The sequence below is a fragment of the Delphinapterus leucas genome, unplaced genomic scaffold (assembly GCF_059928025.1).
Source record: "Delphinapterus leucas isolate spDelLeu-1000000601 "Yukka" unplaced genomic scaffold, BTC_Dleu_Yukka2 spDelLeu_asBTCV2_sq25, whole genome shotgun sequence".
NCBI lineage: Eukaryota > Metazoa > Chordata > Mammalia > Artiodactyla > Monodontidae > Delphinapterus > Delphinapterus leucas.
In genome coordinates, this window is record NW_028322234.1 from 6,642,046 (window position 1) to 6,655,362 (window position 13,317).

Genomic DNA, 13,317 nt, shown 5'->3' on the forward strand with positions numbered 1-13,317 from the left:
GGGGGCCCAGCAGTGTGTTCTGTCTGCCACATCCCCACTACTCACCCTGATACGTGGCACAGGGAATGAGTTTAACAGGTTGGGAAAGGGGCCTTTAGGAAATAACTCTTGTCAGCAAATTATCTTGAGTGAGGCAGTGAGAAGTGGCATCTGTCTCCCGGACAACAGGGAATAGAGCAGATCAGATGGCCAAGTTTTCTAGAAGAGATGAATGCCTTAGGCATCACTGCTGAGTGGCCCCATGTCTTTATTCCCAAAAAAACGTCTGGAGCAAGGAAGAAAAAAAAACAGATCCTCCAGGTGCCCACGCCTGCCAGGCTGAGGACATTCCCAGATCAGCCCCAGCCCACAGGTGTGCCCTGACTGCATCCTTGTCTGGAGTCCCGAGGGATGGCAGTCACGTGGGACTCCAGACACCTCTTCCCAGGGATCCCGTCCCCAGCCACCTACAGGCATCTGCCCTGATTGCTCAATCCTGTTTCAGAAAGAGCTGTGTTTCGATGATGAGCTGGTGCTGCAGCAGCTGCGCTACACAGGCATGCTGGAGACCGTGCGGATCCGGAGGTCGGGCTACAGCGCCAAGTACACGTTCCAGGTAGGATGCTCTCGTGCACATGCGTGGCTGCCTGGGATACTAGCCACCTCCAGAAAGAGCGCTTCTATGGAGCATGAGCCTGGCAGGTTACTTTCCATTAGGGTTTCTTCACGCTGGCTGGCACTGTTGGCATTTGTACCAGATCATTCTTTTCTCATGGTCGGGGACATAGTTCCTCGCAAGAGGTGTGTTAAACCAAGTGGGGAAGAGGGAACTGTACAAGCAGGTCCCTGTGCAGCTCGGCCCTTTATTGAGCATCTTCTGTAATACACACTTTTATACCCAGCTCTTTTATTCTGTCAACCAGCAGCAAGGGGGCCCTGCTTCCTATTTTCCCAATATGGAAACTGAGGCCCAAGGAGGTGATGACTTCAGAGATGACTCCCTGGGCTTTCTAGAAACACAGAAGATCACCAGTAACCTCAAATTGGTGAAGACCAAATTACAGCAGTTTCTCAACCACGTCACCATTGACACTTGGGGCTGGGTCATTCTCTGTGGTGAGGGCCGCCCTGTGCACCATTGGGTGTTGAGCAGCATCCCTGGCCTCCACCCGCAAGATGCCAGGAACACCATTCCCCTGAGTTCTGACAACCCAAGATGTCTCCATGTATCGCTGAATGTCCCCAGGGGTCAACATGGCCCAGGTTGAGAACCCCTGGCTCATGCTGGGAGCTGGCAGCAGCTGTGTGGTGCTCGAGTGAGCACTGGGCCTGAAACCAGAGGTGGCAGCACCTGGTCCCTGTTCAGGCTTTACCCGTATGGCCTCAGGGACATGGCTTCATTGTGGCATGCCTCCCTTTTTCATCCACAGAATGGGAATATCATCTTTCTGATCCTACATAAATAGGAAAGGCAAATTAACGAAAAGGGAGAAAATGCTGGTGTGTCTCATTAATGGCTTTGCTCTTAAAAATTTGGCATAATTGTTTACTTAAAAAGGGCATACCTTGGGACTTCCCTGGTGGTGCAGTGGTTAGGATGCTGTGCTTCCACTGCAGGAGGCACAGGTTCTATCCCTGGTTGGGGAACTAAGATCCCACATGCCGTGCAATGAGGCCAGAAAAGCGAGGGCAGTGTGGGGACATGCCTCCAGCTATGGTTCAGCCTTCTAATGAGCCAGACTGTGGGCCCCCCAAGAGCAGCTCCATCTCCTGGCTGCCCCCCAACAACGCCAGCACCCAGCAGGTCCTCAGTGGTCACTCACTGACTGACTGAAAGATCGGTGCTCTATGTCTGCGACAGTCTTTCTTAAGCTTTAGACTGTTTCAGAAAGTCCAAGATTTTAGCTTTGTCAGTACTGTTCACATCAAACCAAGTTTTGCCTTCAGAAACTCGACTTGACCAGGGAATTGCTGGAGCCCCGTCTTCTTGTCGGGTGGCAGAAACGCTAACACAGATTTTCCTTTCTCGGCCAAAATCACCCAGGATTTCACGGAGCAGTTCCAGGTACTGTTGCCCAAGAATGCCCGGCCCTGCAGGGAGGTTATCTCTGCCCTACTGGAGAAGATGGACATAGATAAGAGGAGCTACCAAATCGGCAAGACCAAGGTCAGTGTTTGCACCCCTCAGGGTGGCTGCAAACTGTACCCCACCTTCTGCTACACACAGGGTCCTCCCATGGCCCAAGCCACTCACTGAAAAATAAGGGGCTCTGCTGAGGAAGTGCGTTTCTTGGGGCCCAGCACGTTATTTCTTCCTGGAAGGCAGAGGGGCAGACCTAAGGTGTGGGGCTCAGGCATCAGACCATCACACCATAGCACAGGATGTTCAGGAACCAGTCAGTAACCTTTGTAATGTCTGGCAGCTCCCCAACAGGGCTCTACCAGATGTGACAAGTCTCCTCACAGTGCCCCAACGAGTTAATCCTATAGAATTACCATGTGGCCCAGCAATTCCGCTCCTAGGTATCAACCCAAAAGAACTGAAAATAGATGTGCAAACAAATCCTTGTACATGTATGTTCATAGTGGCACTAGTCACTTGCCAAAAGGTAGAAATAATTCATGTATCCATCAACAGATGATAGATAAACAAAACATGGGCCATTCACTTAGTGGAGTATTATTCAGCCCTGATACACGCTTACGTGGATGAACCTTGAAAACGTCATGCCAAGTGAAAGAAGTCAGACACAAAAGGCCACAGATTGTGTGATCTCATTAATATGAAATGTCCAGAACATGTAAATCCATAGAGACAGAAAGCAGATTAGTGGTTGCCAGGGGCTGGGGGAGGGGGGTTAGGAAATGACTGCTAATGGACAGGGAGTCTCCGTTTGGGGTGATGGAAATGTTTCAGAGCTAGATCCAGGTGATGGCTACACAATACTGTGACTGTACTGAATGCCACTGAATTGTTCACCTTAAATGGTTAATTTTATGTTCTGGGAATTCTATCTCAATATTTAAAAAAAAAAAAAAAAAACTCCCCTTGGTCAGGTCAGGTCAATCAGCACACCAGCTTGGTCTCACGTAATCCCGGGGTGGGCTGAGCAGACCTGTCGAGTACAGGGGTTCTGGAGGCCATGTTCACCCCTCCTGTGCCCACTCCCTGCTAGGTTTTCCTGAAGGAGACGGAGCGGCAGGCCCTGCAGGAGACACTGCACCGGGAGGTCGTGCGGAAGATCCTGCTCCTGCAGAGCTGGTTCCGGATGGTGCTGGAGCGCAGGCACTTCCTACAGATGAGGCGGGCGGCCGTCACCATCCAGGTCCTGAGGGGGCCCATGGGGCCGGGGGCAGGGGTGGCCGGGGTCTCGCCCTCCCAGCCCCTGAATGCCCCCTCCACTCTCAGGCCTGCTGGCGGTCCTACCGCGTCCGCCGGGCACTGGAGAGGACACAGGCAGCAGTGTACCTCCAGGCCGCGTGGAGGGGCTCCCGGCAGCGGGCAGCCTACCAACTCCAGAGACAGACCATCATCCGCCTGCAGAGCCTCTGCCGGGGGCACCTGCAGCGCAGGAGGTGAGCAGAATGGGACCAAGCCCCCCGCCCCCCCCCCCAGAACATTCCACTCACCTGAGACACCGTCTGACCAGTGGAGCTGTCTGGACACAGGGAGGCTGAGGAGGGGCTGGCAGGCATCTAGCCATCTGGGCACACAGGACCCTAGAGGGACGCTCCAGGGCTGGTAGGTGGCACCTACTGGCAAAACCCCAGGTCACCACTGGCGGTACTCAGTCTCTGCCAGGGACCCCCGCACCACCACTGCACCTGCCCACCCCAGGCAGGTTGGCAGAGCACCTGGATTCAGAGCTGGAGGGTTCAGGCCACCAGGACCAGCCATCAGGGGGCTCCCCTCATCCCCGCTCACACACGAGGCCTGGGAATCCACCAGGACAGGGACCCCAAAGGAATTCAGAGGGTTCTGAACAGATCCCTCCCACAACAGACCTGATAAAGGTTCCCCTGAACCAGAGGTGGCCATGACAACAAGAGGCCATTCCGTGTCTCCCCCTTCCCTGACTGAGGAGGTTCTGCCTTTCCAGAAGCATCTCTGAGGGCCAGGGTCTCGCCACATGCCACCTGGCCCCCCAACCCCTGCTCCTGCAGGTAGAAAAGGGGTCCCCAACGCCCTGGGTGCATTTGTTTGTGAAAGCACCCCCTTCACTTTCCCCCCACCAGCTTCAGCCAGATGGTGGCAGAGAAGCAGAAGGCTGCAGAGAAGGAGAGGGAAGCCCAGCGAGCCGCCAAACAGGAAACCGCAGAGACCGGGCCGGGCTGGGCAGCTGCGCAGGAGCCCTCGCAGGGCCCAGAACCATCCAAGGACGGCGAGCATTTGGAGCTGGAGCCCGAGGTGTGGCCCAGTGACGGGTCCCCCGTGGAGAGCTCCCAACCGGAGAAGGCGCCCCCAGCCCAGAAAAACGCAGCCGAAAGTCACGAGAAAGTGCCCAGCAGCCGGGAGAAGCGCGAGTCACGCCGGCAGAGGGGGCTGGAGCACGTGAAGCTCCAGAACAAGCACATCGAGTCCTGTAAGGAAGAGCACGCCCTCAGAGAACCTTCCGGAAGGGCCGTCCCAGGGCCACAAGAGAGCCTCGCAGAAGACAGAAAGGAGGACAGAGAAGATGAAAGCCCTCGGGACGCGAGGACGGACACAGGGATGGCTCCTCCTGAAAAGCAGCTCGAGGAGCCCCCGCAGCCCACGCCGGGCAGCCTGGTCTCAACTGAAGCCCAGGGCGGGAGCCCCAGGCCTGGCCACGTGGAACGACCCACCAGCCTGGCCCTGGACAGCAGGGTCGGCGTGCCGGCCCCCGGTGCCACCCCGGAGACTCCCAAGGACAAGAGCAAGCTGGGGGTTGGCCCGAGGGCCCAGGACAGGCCCGAGAGCCCAGGAGGCTCCACCCAGATTCAGCGGTACAGGGACCCAGACGCCGAGCGGCTGGCCAGCGCCGTGGAGCTGTGGCGGGGCAAGAAGCTGATGACCGCTGGCCCCAGCACCATGCTGAGCCAGTCCCTGGACCTCAGCGAGCGGCACCGGGCCGAGGGGGTCACCCTCACGCCCACAAAGTAAGCCCTGTACCCTCCTTTCTCCAAGGGCTGGGGTGGGCGGGCAGGGTCGGGGGATACATTGCCAAAGCCTGGAGCAGGACCGGGGCAGCACCATGCATCCCAGAAACGCGTGAGGCTCTGTGCCTGAGAGCTGACACCAGGTGGGTGGGAGCCCCAAGGAAGAAGGGCCCAGGGGGTGGGGAAAGGCTCGGGGAAGACGAGGCACCTTCCGGGGACCCTGAAGCCCCTGTCCAAATGAGCCCAGTTCACACAGAAAGCCTCCAGCCTTGTGGAAAGTGGTCCCTTGGGTTGAGGTCCGCCCCCTCCCCAGCCTGCCTGGACCTCAGCTTCCTCATCAACAGTGGGAGTGATTACACGCACCCAGAGGCTGAAAGAGCAGCTCTCGACACACTTGGACCCCAGCTGGCTAAATATTGGTGACTCCGAATCACCAGCCCCTTGTGCCAGAGGGCTGCCTGTCCAAAGGAATAAAGAGATGGAGGAAGATGCAGGCCTTTTGCTAGGACAGGCTTTCTCAGCCTTGGCACAGTGGACCCCTGGGGCCGTCTCGATCTCTGTGGTGGGGGCCGTCCTGGGCACGGTGGGGCGTAGAACAGCATCCCTGGTTTCCGCCCACCAGATGCCAGTAGCACTACCCTCTCCCTCTCAGTCATGGCAACCCCAAATGTCTCCTACTCACCCTTGTCAGTAAAAGCCACATTTCTGTGATCTCGCAGGGAGAGGCGCATTTCCTTATCCACGAGCGACGTCTCCAAGCTCCTCTCGTCCTCGTCCCAGACCAAGACTCAGGTAAAGCTTTAGGCAGCAGCTCTCACCCCTGAGGGTCCAAGCACCACCAGAAGGGAACGGTGGATAGAATGCATGGTAGCACCGGGACCCACGCCTTCCCTCTGGAGAGGGCACCTGCCTTTGCTTACCCAGCCCCCCTCCCCTACAGCCTCCTGCAGAAACCATGGACGGGGAGCCCAGCACGAAGAAGCTGGCCATCCAGAAGAAGAAGTCGGGTGACGCATCCTTGGGGACAGATGCTGGGCTGTCCCCAGGCTCCGTCGATTCTAAGTAAGTGTGGGGTTTTGGGGTGTGGGCTCAGGCCACCAGAGGACACCCAGGGTGTCCAGGTCCTCCAGTCCTGGAGCAGTCTGATCTCCTAAACTGATCACACTTTTCTCACTTTTTTTTTTTTTTTTTTGGCTACACGGCTTGAAGGATCTCAGTTCCCTGACCAGGATTGAACCTGGGCCCTGGCAGTGAAAGCACAGAGTCCTAACCACTGAACCACCAGGAAATTCCCATAAGCCGATTGCACTTATATGAAGCTCTTTTGGGGAGACGTTCGCTTAGCAGTTCCGTGAGGAGAAACCCATGCGGAGCTCGGGTTGTGGCCACATTGGGGTGAAATGATTCCCACTGAAACCTAGAGCCAGTGTGGGTCACCTCCTCCGAGGCCACAGACAGTGTCCATTTGGCTGTTTATGGAATGAGAACCAGCTCCCAGCTTCTCCATCCCCACATCCGGGAACCCCTCCTTGGTCCTTAGATAGCAAAAACTGGGCCAAGGCTCTGTCCCCAGAAAGCCTCTGCCACAGTGCTCTAGGTGGTTCACAGAGCAGAGAGGTTGGGCCCTGGGACAGGGGACCTTTGACCCAAGCTCAGGACGGGAGCCTGAGGACGGTGAGGAGTGGGCTGCAGTGGGAGGAGAGAGCCCCCTACTTTCAGGAAACCCCACCACCAAAACAAAGTACCACAAACAGGGTGTCTTCAAACAATAGGAGTTTACTCTCTTGTGGTTCTGGAGGCCGGAAGTGTGAAATCAAGGTGTGGGCAGGGCCGTGTCTCCCTCCAGAGGATCTCGGGGAGGATCCTTCCTTGCCTCTTCCAGCTTCTGGGGGCTCCAGGCATTCCTTGGCTTGTGGCTGCTTCACCTCCGCCTCCAATCTCAGCCTGTGTCTTCACATGACATTCGTCTCTCCCCTGTGTCTTCTCTTTTTCTGTCTCTTATAAAGACACTTGTCATCGGCTTTAGAGCGCATCTGGGTAATCCAGGATGACTCAGAATCTTGAGATCCTTCATTTAGTGTCCTAGTCCATTCAGGCTGCTGTAACAAAACACCACAGACTGACCTGGAGGCTGGCAGTCCAACATCAAGGTGCCAGCAGATTTGGTATCTGATTGATAGACACCTTCTTCTTGCTGTGTCCTCACATGGCGGAAGTGGTGAAGGAGCTCTCTGGGGTCTCTTATAAGAGCATTAATCCCATTCATGATGGCTCCACCCTCGTGACCTAATCCCAAAGGCCCCACCTCCCGATACCATCACACTGAGAGTTAGGCTTCAGCATACATATATGGGGGGACACATATTCAGTCCATAGCATTTAGTCTCATCTGCAAAGACCATTTTCCCAGATAAGATCATGCTTATAGGCCCCGAGTGTTAGCACATGGACCTACCTTTTGGGTGGAGCCACCATTCACCCCATCACATGCCCAGTGTCCATAGTACATGATTTGCTATTTATTCTTTGAGGTTTTCTTCCCCTAACCTTGTGCCTATAAAAAAATCTTGGGGGAGGGGACGGGGGGGTAATTTTTTTTAATATGCAAATGGGGTCACGCTGTGACATCTGCTCAGCATCTCGCTCTTTTGCCCGACTCCCCTGTCAGTTCACACAGATCAACCGTATTTTTAGTGGCATCCCCTTCCAGTGATAACCAAGACAAGGGCTATTTCTCATTACAGTAAGTGGACCCTTGCTTTGGCCTCACATCTGCCTTCATTTCCTGAGGCTTAAGCGGAATCCCTTACTTTATCCTACAGATCCACGTTTAAGAGACTTTTCCTGCATAAGAACAAGGATAAGAAATACAGCCTGGAGGGCACAGAGGAGACAGAGAACACAGTACCCGGGCAAGTCGTACTGGAAGCCGCCGCCATGAAGAAGAATCTAGAAGGTTGGTCTCCCGCAGCCTCAGGGACGGACAGCAGAGCCACTGGGGCCCCTGAGGACCGTCCCCAGATGGGGCCTTGAGTCAGCTGTGGGCCAAGCCCTGGTTGCAGGGTTTTGGGACTGGTCCCCATCCCCGGAGGCGCTCTCTGGCTGCGGACCTCAGTGTGTGACAGCACAGGGCCCTGGTTCTCTGCACTTGTGACCATGCCCCAGAGGCCAACCTGAGTCCTCCCCAGGAACCCACTGCCCTTACCAGCCTCTCCTGCCTCCCTTCCCCCTCACCAGCCCCCTCCAGCCACCAGCACCGCCACGCCACCGGCGAGAAGCACGCCAAGGAGCCAGGAGGCAAAGGGAAGAAGAACCGGAACCTCAAGATTGGCAAAATCACGGTGTCAGAGAAGTGGCGAGAGTCGGTGTTCCGCAAGATCACCAACGCCAACGAGCTCAAGTACCTGGATGAGTTCCTGCTCAACAAGGTGGGCCAGCCGGGGCCCCGGGCCTCCCCAGAGAGCCGTCTCCACCTGGCAGTTTTGCAAACCGTCACACCAAAGCCTTTATCAGGCGGGAATGGAAAGTCCAGGTCCACGGTTCCAACACACAGAAAGTTCTGGAAACCACACGCTTGTTCCTAAGTTTGGCATCAGCCGCTTTTCTGTAAATCCTGGCAGGGGTTCCCGAGAGGTCGCTTGTAGCCTACATTCATCCTGCTCGGCGGGGATGCTTACGTTTTGCTACAAAATGTCTGTCTTATTATGGGGGCCGCACAGAACGTGTGGAAGCGAGTCACACCTGCATCACCTGGTTCTGGGACCCCCGCGCCTGCCGGCATCATCTAGAGCACACGTGCATGCGCACACATGGGTTGGGCGCCCAGCAGAGGCATTCTGTCCTGCAGTTCCTGCCCAGGAAGTTTGAGATCCGCTGTTGAGAGACACGTGGTTTGCTGTCTCAGAGCGCCCCTTGGGGGCGGTGGCCCACTTTCTCACACACATGAGAAAAAGGAAGCATTAGCCTCCAGAATAATCTTCCAGGCAAGGCACCTGACACACCCGAGTCCTGCCAGGCTGCTCCTGTAGGTCCTGCAACCTTTCCTTGTCCCGCCGCTCAGCTGCAGCTGACCGCGAACAAATTATTTTACTTAGAACACACTTTTACAAAATGCATTCAGTTCCAGGCAATGATTGAGCACTTAGCATGTGAGACAGAGGTGAAGAAATCACAGCCTGCACTCAGGGTATTCATGGCCCCAGCCACAGGCAGCCCCACAGCAAACAGTGTGGTGTTTGAGAGCTTCAGAGGGAGACAGCGGGCTGACAGGGACAGTTAAGGGGTGGAGGCATGGTGAAATGACCAGGCCATCTGAGGCAGCACCCGTCCTGGAGCACAGCCGGGCACTGTGCGCCGGGGTGGGGCGGCAGGAAGGGCCCCAGTTAAACCAGTGTTTCTCAACCAGGGGTGAGTCTGCCCCCAGGGGACACATGGCAACATCAGTAGATGTTTTTGGTCCTCACAAGCTACCAGCATCTGGTGGGGGAGGCCAGGGGTGCTGCTCAACACCCACAGTGAGTGATCCCCGACACATCAGGGTTGGCAAGAGGGCCGGGATGTTTCCCTGCAAGCCCAGGGGAGCCAGGGAAGGACTTGGGACAGGGCAGAGCTATGGCCGCCCAGATGCCCGGCCTGAGGTAACATGGCGTCAGCACACCTCTCCCTTCCTCTCCAGATAAATGACCTGCGTTCCCAGAAGACTCCCATCGAGAGCTTATTCATCGAAGCCACCGAGAAGTTCCGAAGCAACCTCAAGACCATGTACTCCGTCCCTGTACGTGGAGCCCCAGCCCCAGGGAGGGCCCCCGCGGCAAACCCCATGCCCTCCCCCGGGCACCCCCGTCTGTCTATCTCACAGAGGGTCACACCCTGCATTGCCACAGAACGGGAAGATCCATGTCGGCTACAAGGACCTGATGGAGAACTACCAGATCGTCGTGAGCAACCTGGCGGCCGAGCGCGGCGAGAAGGACACCAACCTCGTCCTCAATCTCTTCCAGTCGCTGCTGGACGAGTTCACCCGCGGGCACACCAAGAACGACTTCGAGCCTCCCAAGGTGGGTGCTACCGCTCCAGGCGAGGGAGGGTCCGGCGCCAGGACGTCGCTGGGGTGGGGGTGTCCCCAGGGGACCCCACACAGAGCTGGCCTTTGTGCTCCCTCACAGCAGAGCAAAGCTCAGAAGAAGAAGCGGAAGCAGGAACGTGCTGTGAGTATGTGTGTTCTCGCGTGCACGCGCACGGGTGTGCGCATGTCTGTGTGTGCACATGTGCACGCGGGCGGGTGTGTGTTTTCCTACCCGGCCTTAAGGGCCCCCGGTCCTGAGATGCCGCAGGCAGCGTCCCCACTGTGCGGCCCCGTGGCCACCCCGTTGGGGGTCCACTTTCCCACTCGGCCTCCCTCCCCCACTGCTGCAGGTCCAGCAGCACAACGGGCACGTGTTCGCCAGCTACCAAGTGAGCATCCCCCAGTCCTGCGAGCAGTGCCTCTCCTACATCTGGCTCATGGACAAGGCCCTGCTCTGCAGTGGTGAGTGCCCCTCGCCCACTGATCACCCACCGCGCCCCTGACCGCCCCCCCCAGGCCCTCCGACTCCCGCCGCACACCCCTTGACCCCCCACCATGTCCCCAACCCCTCACGGTGCACCCGGGCCTTCACCCCAGCTACAGGGTTGATCCTCCCAGAGCACTGCCTCTCACCACAGGGGCAGTAAGGCCGCACCTCACCCACTCAAACGCCCCGCTGTCACGCTGGGGCAGAGGCCAGTCCTCAACTGACCCCCAGACCCCCACCCCAACTCCGCAGCCTCCCCTCTGCACGCCTACCTGGGCAAGTCACCCTGGGCTGTATCTCCGGGTCTTTGTTCATGCTGCTCTCGCTGCCTGAAGTGCCAGCCCCTCCCCCATGTGCCAGGCGAGGCCAGTCAGTCCCCACAGGGACCCTGAGAGCCAGGTGCAGCCCAGGGTGAGCCAGCCGGCCCCCAGTCAGGCAGCCAGGAGGTGGCCAAGGCCGGGTGGGGAGCCAGTCAGCCCCCAGGGGCCCAGGCTGGGTCAGGAGTCCTCTAGCACTGCAGTTTTCCCGCCAGGACCAGTCAGGGTTGGCTTTCTTTTCGGGCCAGGGTAACCTCTCCGCTTGGCCCCTGTGTGAGGAGCAGCCCGCCACTCCGTGTCCATCGTAAATACCCAGGCAGCTGTCACTGTCCTGAGACACGGGGACAGGCGGCCACGGGACCCATGGGTCCCCGATGCGCTGTCAGTGACCGCCCTCTCCCTCTCCCCCACCATGACCTCCTAGTGTGCAAGATGACCTGCCACAAGAAGTGTGTGCACAAGATTCAGACCTACTGCTCTTACACAAGTGGGAAGAAGGTGAGCCCGTTGGGGCCGGGAACTTTCCAGAACACCTGGGGGAGGCCGTTCTGAGAGATTGGAGGAGAAGGGTGTGCTAGGTGCAAGGCCAAGGCTGGGTGTCAGGTGGGAGCACGGAGCTGGTGGGAGGGGCTGGTCCCGAAGCAGAGCGCACTCCGGTCCTGTCAGAGCCCCCAGAGGGCCCCCCAAAGCTGGGGCCAGGCTTGTGTGTGCACCCCAGGCCTTGGCCCTGCTCTTCCCCCCTCCAGGTGGAAGGAAACCCCTACCCTGCACGAGGGAGGCGGGGTCCTACGGGCTGGCACAAGCCAGGATCAGCTGGGTGGAGGGGACTGTGGCACTTCACACAGGGACCCCCTGCCAGCAGCCATCCGGGGACCTCCACAGCCCAGCACCTCTGGCAGCCGTGCAAGAGAGGATGAGGAGCAGGGGGAGCGGTGGCCACAGAGGAAGCCAGGCTTGGGGGGGGGGGGCGGTGACAGGGAGGACAACCAGCCCAGGCCTGACCCTCACCCCCATCCCCGTCGTCACAGATCGAGCCAGGCACTGAGCCGGGCCACTTTGGCGTGTGCGTGGACAGCCTGACCAGCGACAAGGTCTCAGTGCCCATCGTGCTGGAGAAGCTTCTGGAACACGTGGAGATGCACGGCTTGTACACCGAGGGCCTCTACCGCAAGTCAGGTGCCGCCAACCGCACGAGGGAGCTCCGGCAGGCACTGCAGACAGGTGGGTGCTGCGGACAGGTAGGTGTCAAGGGCAGGAGGGCACTGCGTGGGGCTCCAGGCTCAGCCCTCCTGCCTTCCCCGAGCTCACCGGCCGCCGCGCCCTCCCCGCAGACCCCACGGCAGTCAAACTGGAGAACTTTCCCATCCACGCCATCACCGGGGTGCTCAAGCAGTGGCTGCGGGAGCTGCCCGAGCCCCTCATGACCTTCGCCCAGTACGGCGACTTCCTCCGCGCCGTCGGTGAGTCCCACTGTGGCGAGAGCCGGCAGGTGGTCGAGGTCGGGTCTCAGAGCCTCGAGCACGTGCTGTGGCCGGTCAGGGAGGACGGACCCCTGTGCCCCCAGCTGAGAAACCGGGCCCCAGACAGTGGGAGGCTCCCCGGCGCCCTGGGGCCTGTCGGGTGAGGGCCGCAGGGAGCTGACCCCCAGGACCCTCCTAGAGCTGCCAGAGAAGCAGGAGCAGCTGGCCGCCATCTACGCCGTCCTGGAGCACCTGCCAGAAGCCAACCACAACTCCTTGGAGAGGCTCATCTTCCACCTGGTCAAGCAAGTGCCTGCCCTCCTATTGCCCCGCTCTCAGGGGGGTGGGGTCCCAGCAAGAGCCCCCCCCCCACCGCGTTCCCCGGGCTGGCGTTCTCTGGTGGCTCCACACCAGGATGTGAGCCCATACTGGGGGGTCCAGAAGGGGGCCCCCGGCTTCTTCGTGGCACCTCTCCACCCTGCAGGAGTGAGCGTTTCTCACATCCCAGTTGCAGCAGCACTTTCCCGGGATCTGGACTCTGGTCTTGGGGCTCCCTGTGGCCACCCCCTAACTGCCGCTCGCTCCACAGGGTGGCCCTGCTTGAGGACGTGAACCGAATGTCACCCAGCGCACTGGCCATCATCTTTGCGCCCTGCCTCCTGCGCTGCCCCGACAACTCGGACCCGCTGACCAGCATGAAGGATGTCCTCAAAATCACCACGTGAGTACCAGGACCGGCTGGCCGCCACCCCGCAACATGCACTCAGGGCAGCCGAGCCAGGGATCCCACAAACGAAAGAGGAGAGCCCTCTCCAGAATCCTGGGACTGGCCTGGCCTCGGTAGTGTGTAAATGTGCCTGCAGAGGAAAGTCTAGAAGAACATAGCCCGAT

The 13,317-nt window shown here is 58.6% G+C and overlaps 1 protein-coding gene across 12 annotated transcripts in view; it reads left to right on the top strand.

Annotated features, from left to right (window-relative positions):
- Positions 1–13,317, top strand: part of MYO9B (myosin IXB) — an 89,028-nt gene that overhangs the window by 71,174 nt on the left and 4,537 nt on the right. For 11 of the 12 annotated variants that reach the window (XM_089905238.1, XM_089905247.1, XM_089905246.1 and 8 more), the window contains 18 exons: positions 485–595; positions 2,024–2,146; positions 3,156–3,305; positions 3,389–3,555; positions 4,216–5,097; positions 5,817–5,889; positions 6,038–6,159; positions 7,920–8,053; positions 8,335–8,525; positions 9,773–9,871; positions 9,981–10,154; positions 10,263–10,304; positions 10,513–10,624; positions 11,391–11,464; positions 11,995–12,187; positions 12,298–12,426; positions 12,626–12,731; positions 13,016–13,147. In XM_089905238.1, coding sequence (XP_089761364.1) covers positions 485–595; positions 2,024–2,146; positions 3,156–3,305; positions 3,389–3,555; positions 4,216–5,097; positions 5,817–5,889; positions 6,038–6,159; positions 7,920–8,053; positions 8,335–8,525; positions 9,773–9,871; positions 9,981–10,154; positions 10,263–10,304; positions 10,513–10,624; positions 11,391–11,464; positions 11,995–12,187; positions 12,298–12,426; positions 12,626–12,731; positions 13,016–13,147 — 3,014 coding nt within the window. The remainder of the gene's footprint in view (positions 1–484; positions 596–2,023; positions 2,147–3,155; positions 3,306–3,388; positions 3,556–4,215; positions 5,098–5,816; positions 5,890–6,037; positions 6,160–7,919; positions 8,054–8,334; positions 8,526–9,772; positions 9,872–9,980; positions 10,155–10,262; positions 10,305–10,512; positions 10,625–11,390; positions 11,465–11,994; positions 12,188–12,297; positions 12,427–12,625; positions 12,732–13,015; positions 13,148–13,317) is intronic. The other variant, XM_089905242.1, reaches the window with a different exon arrangement.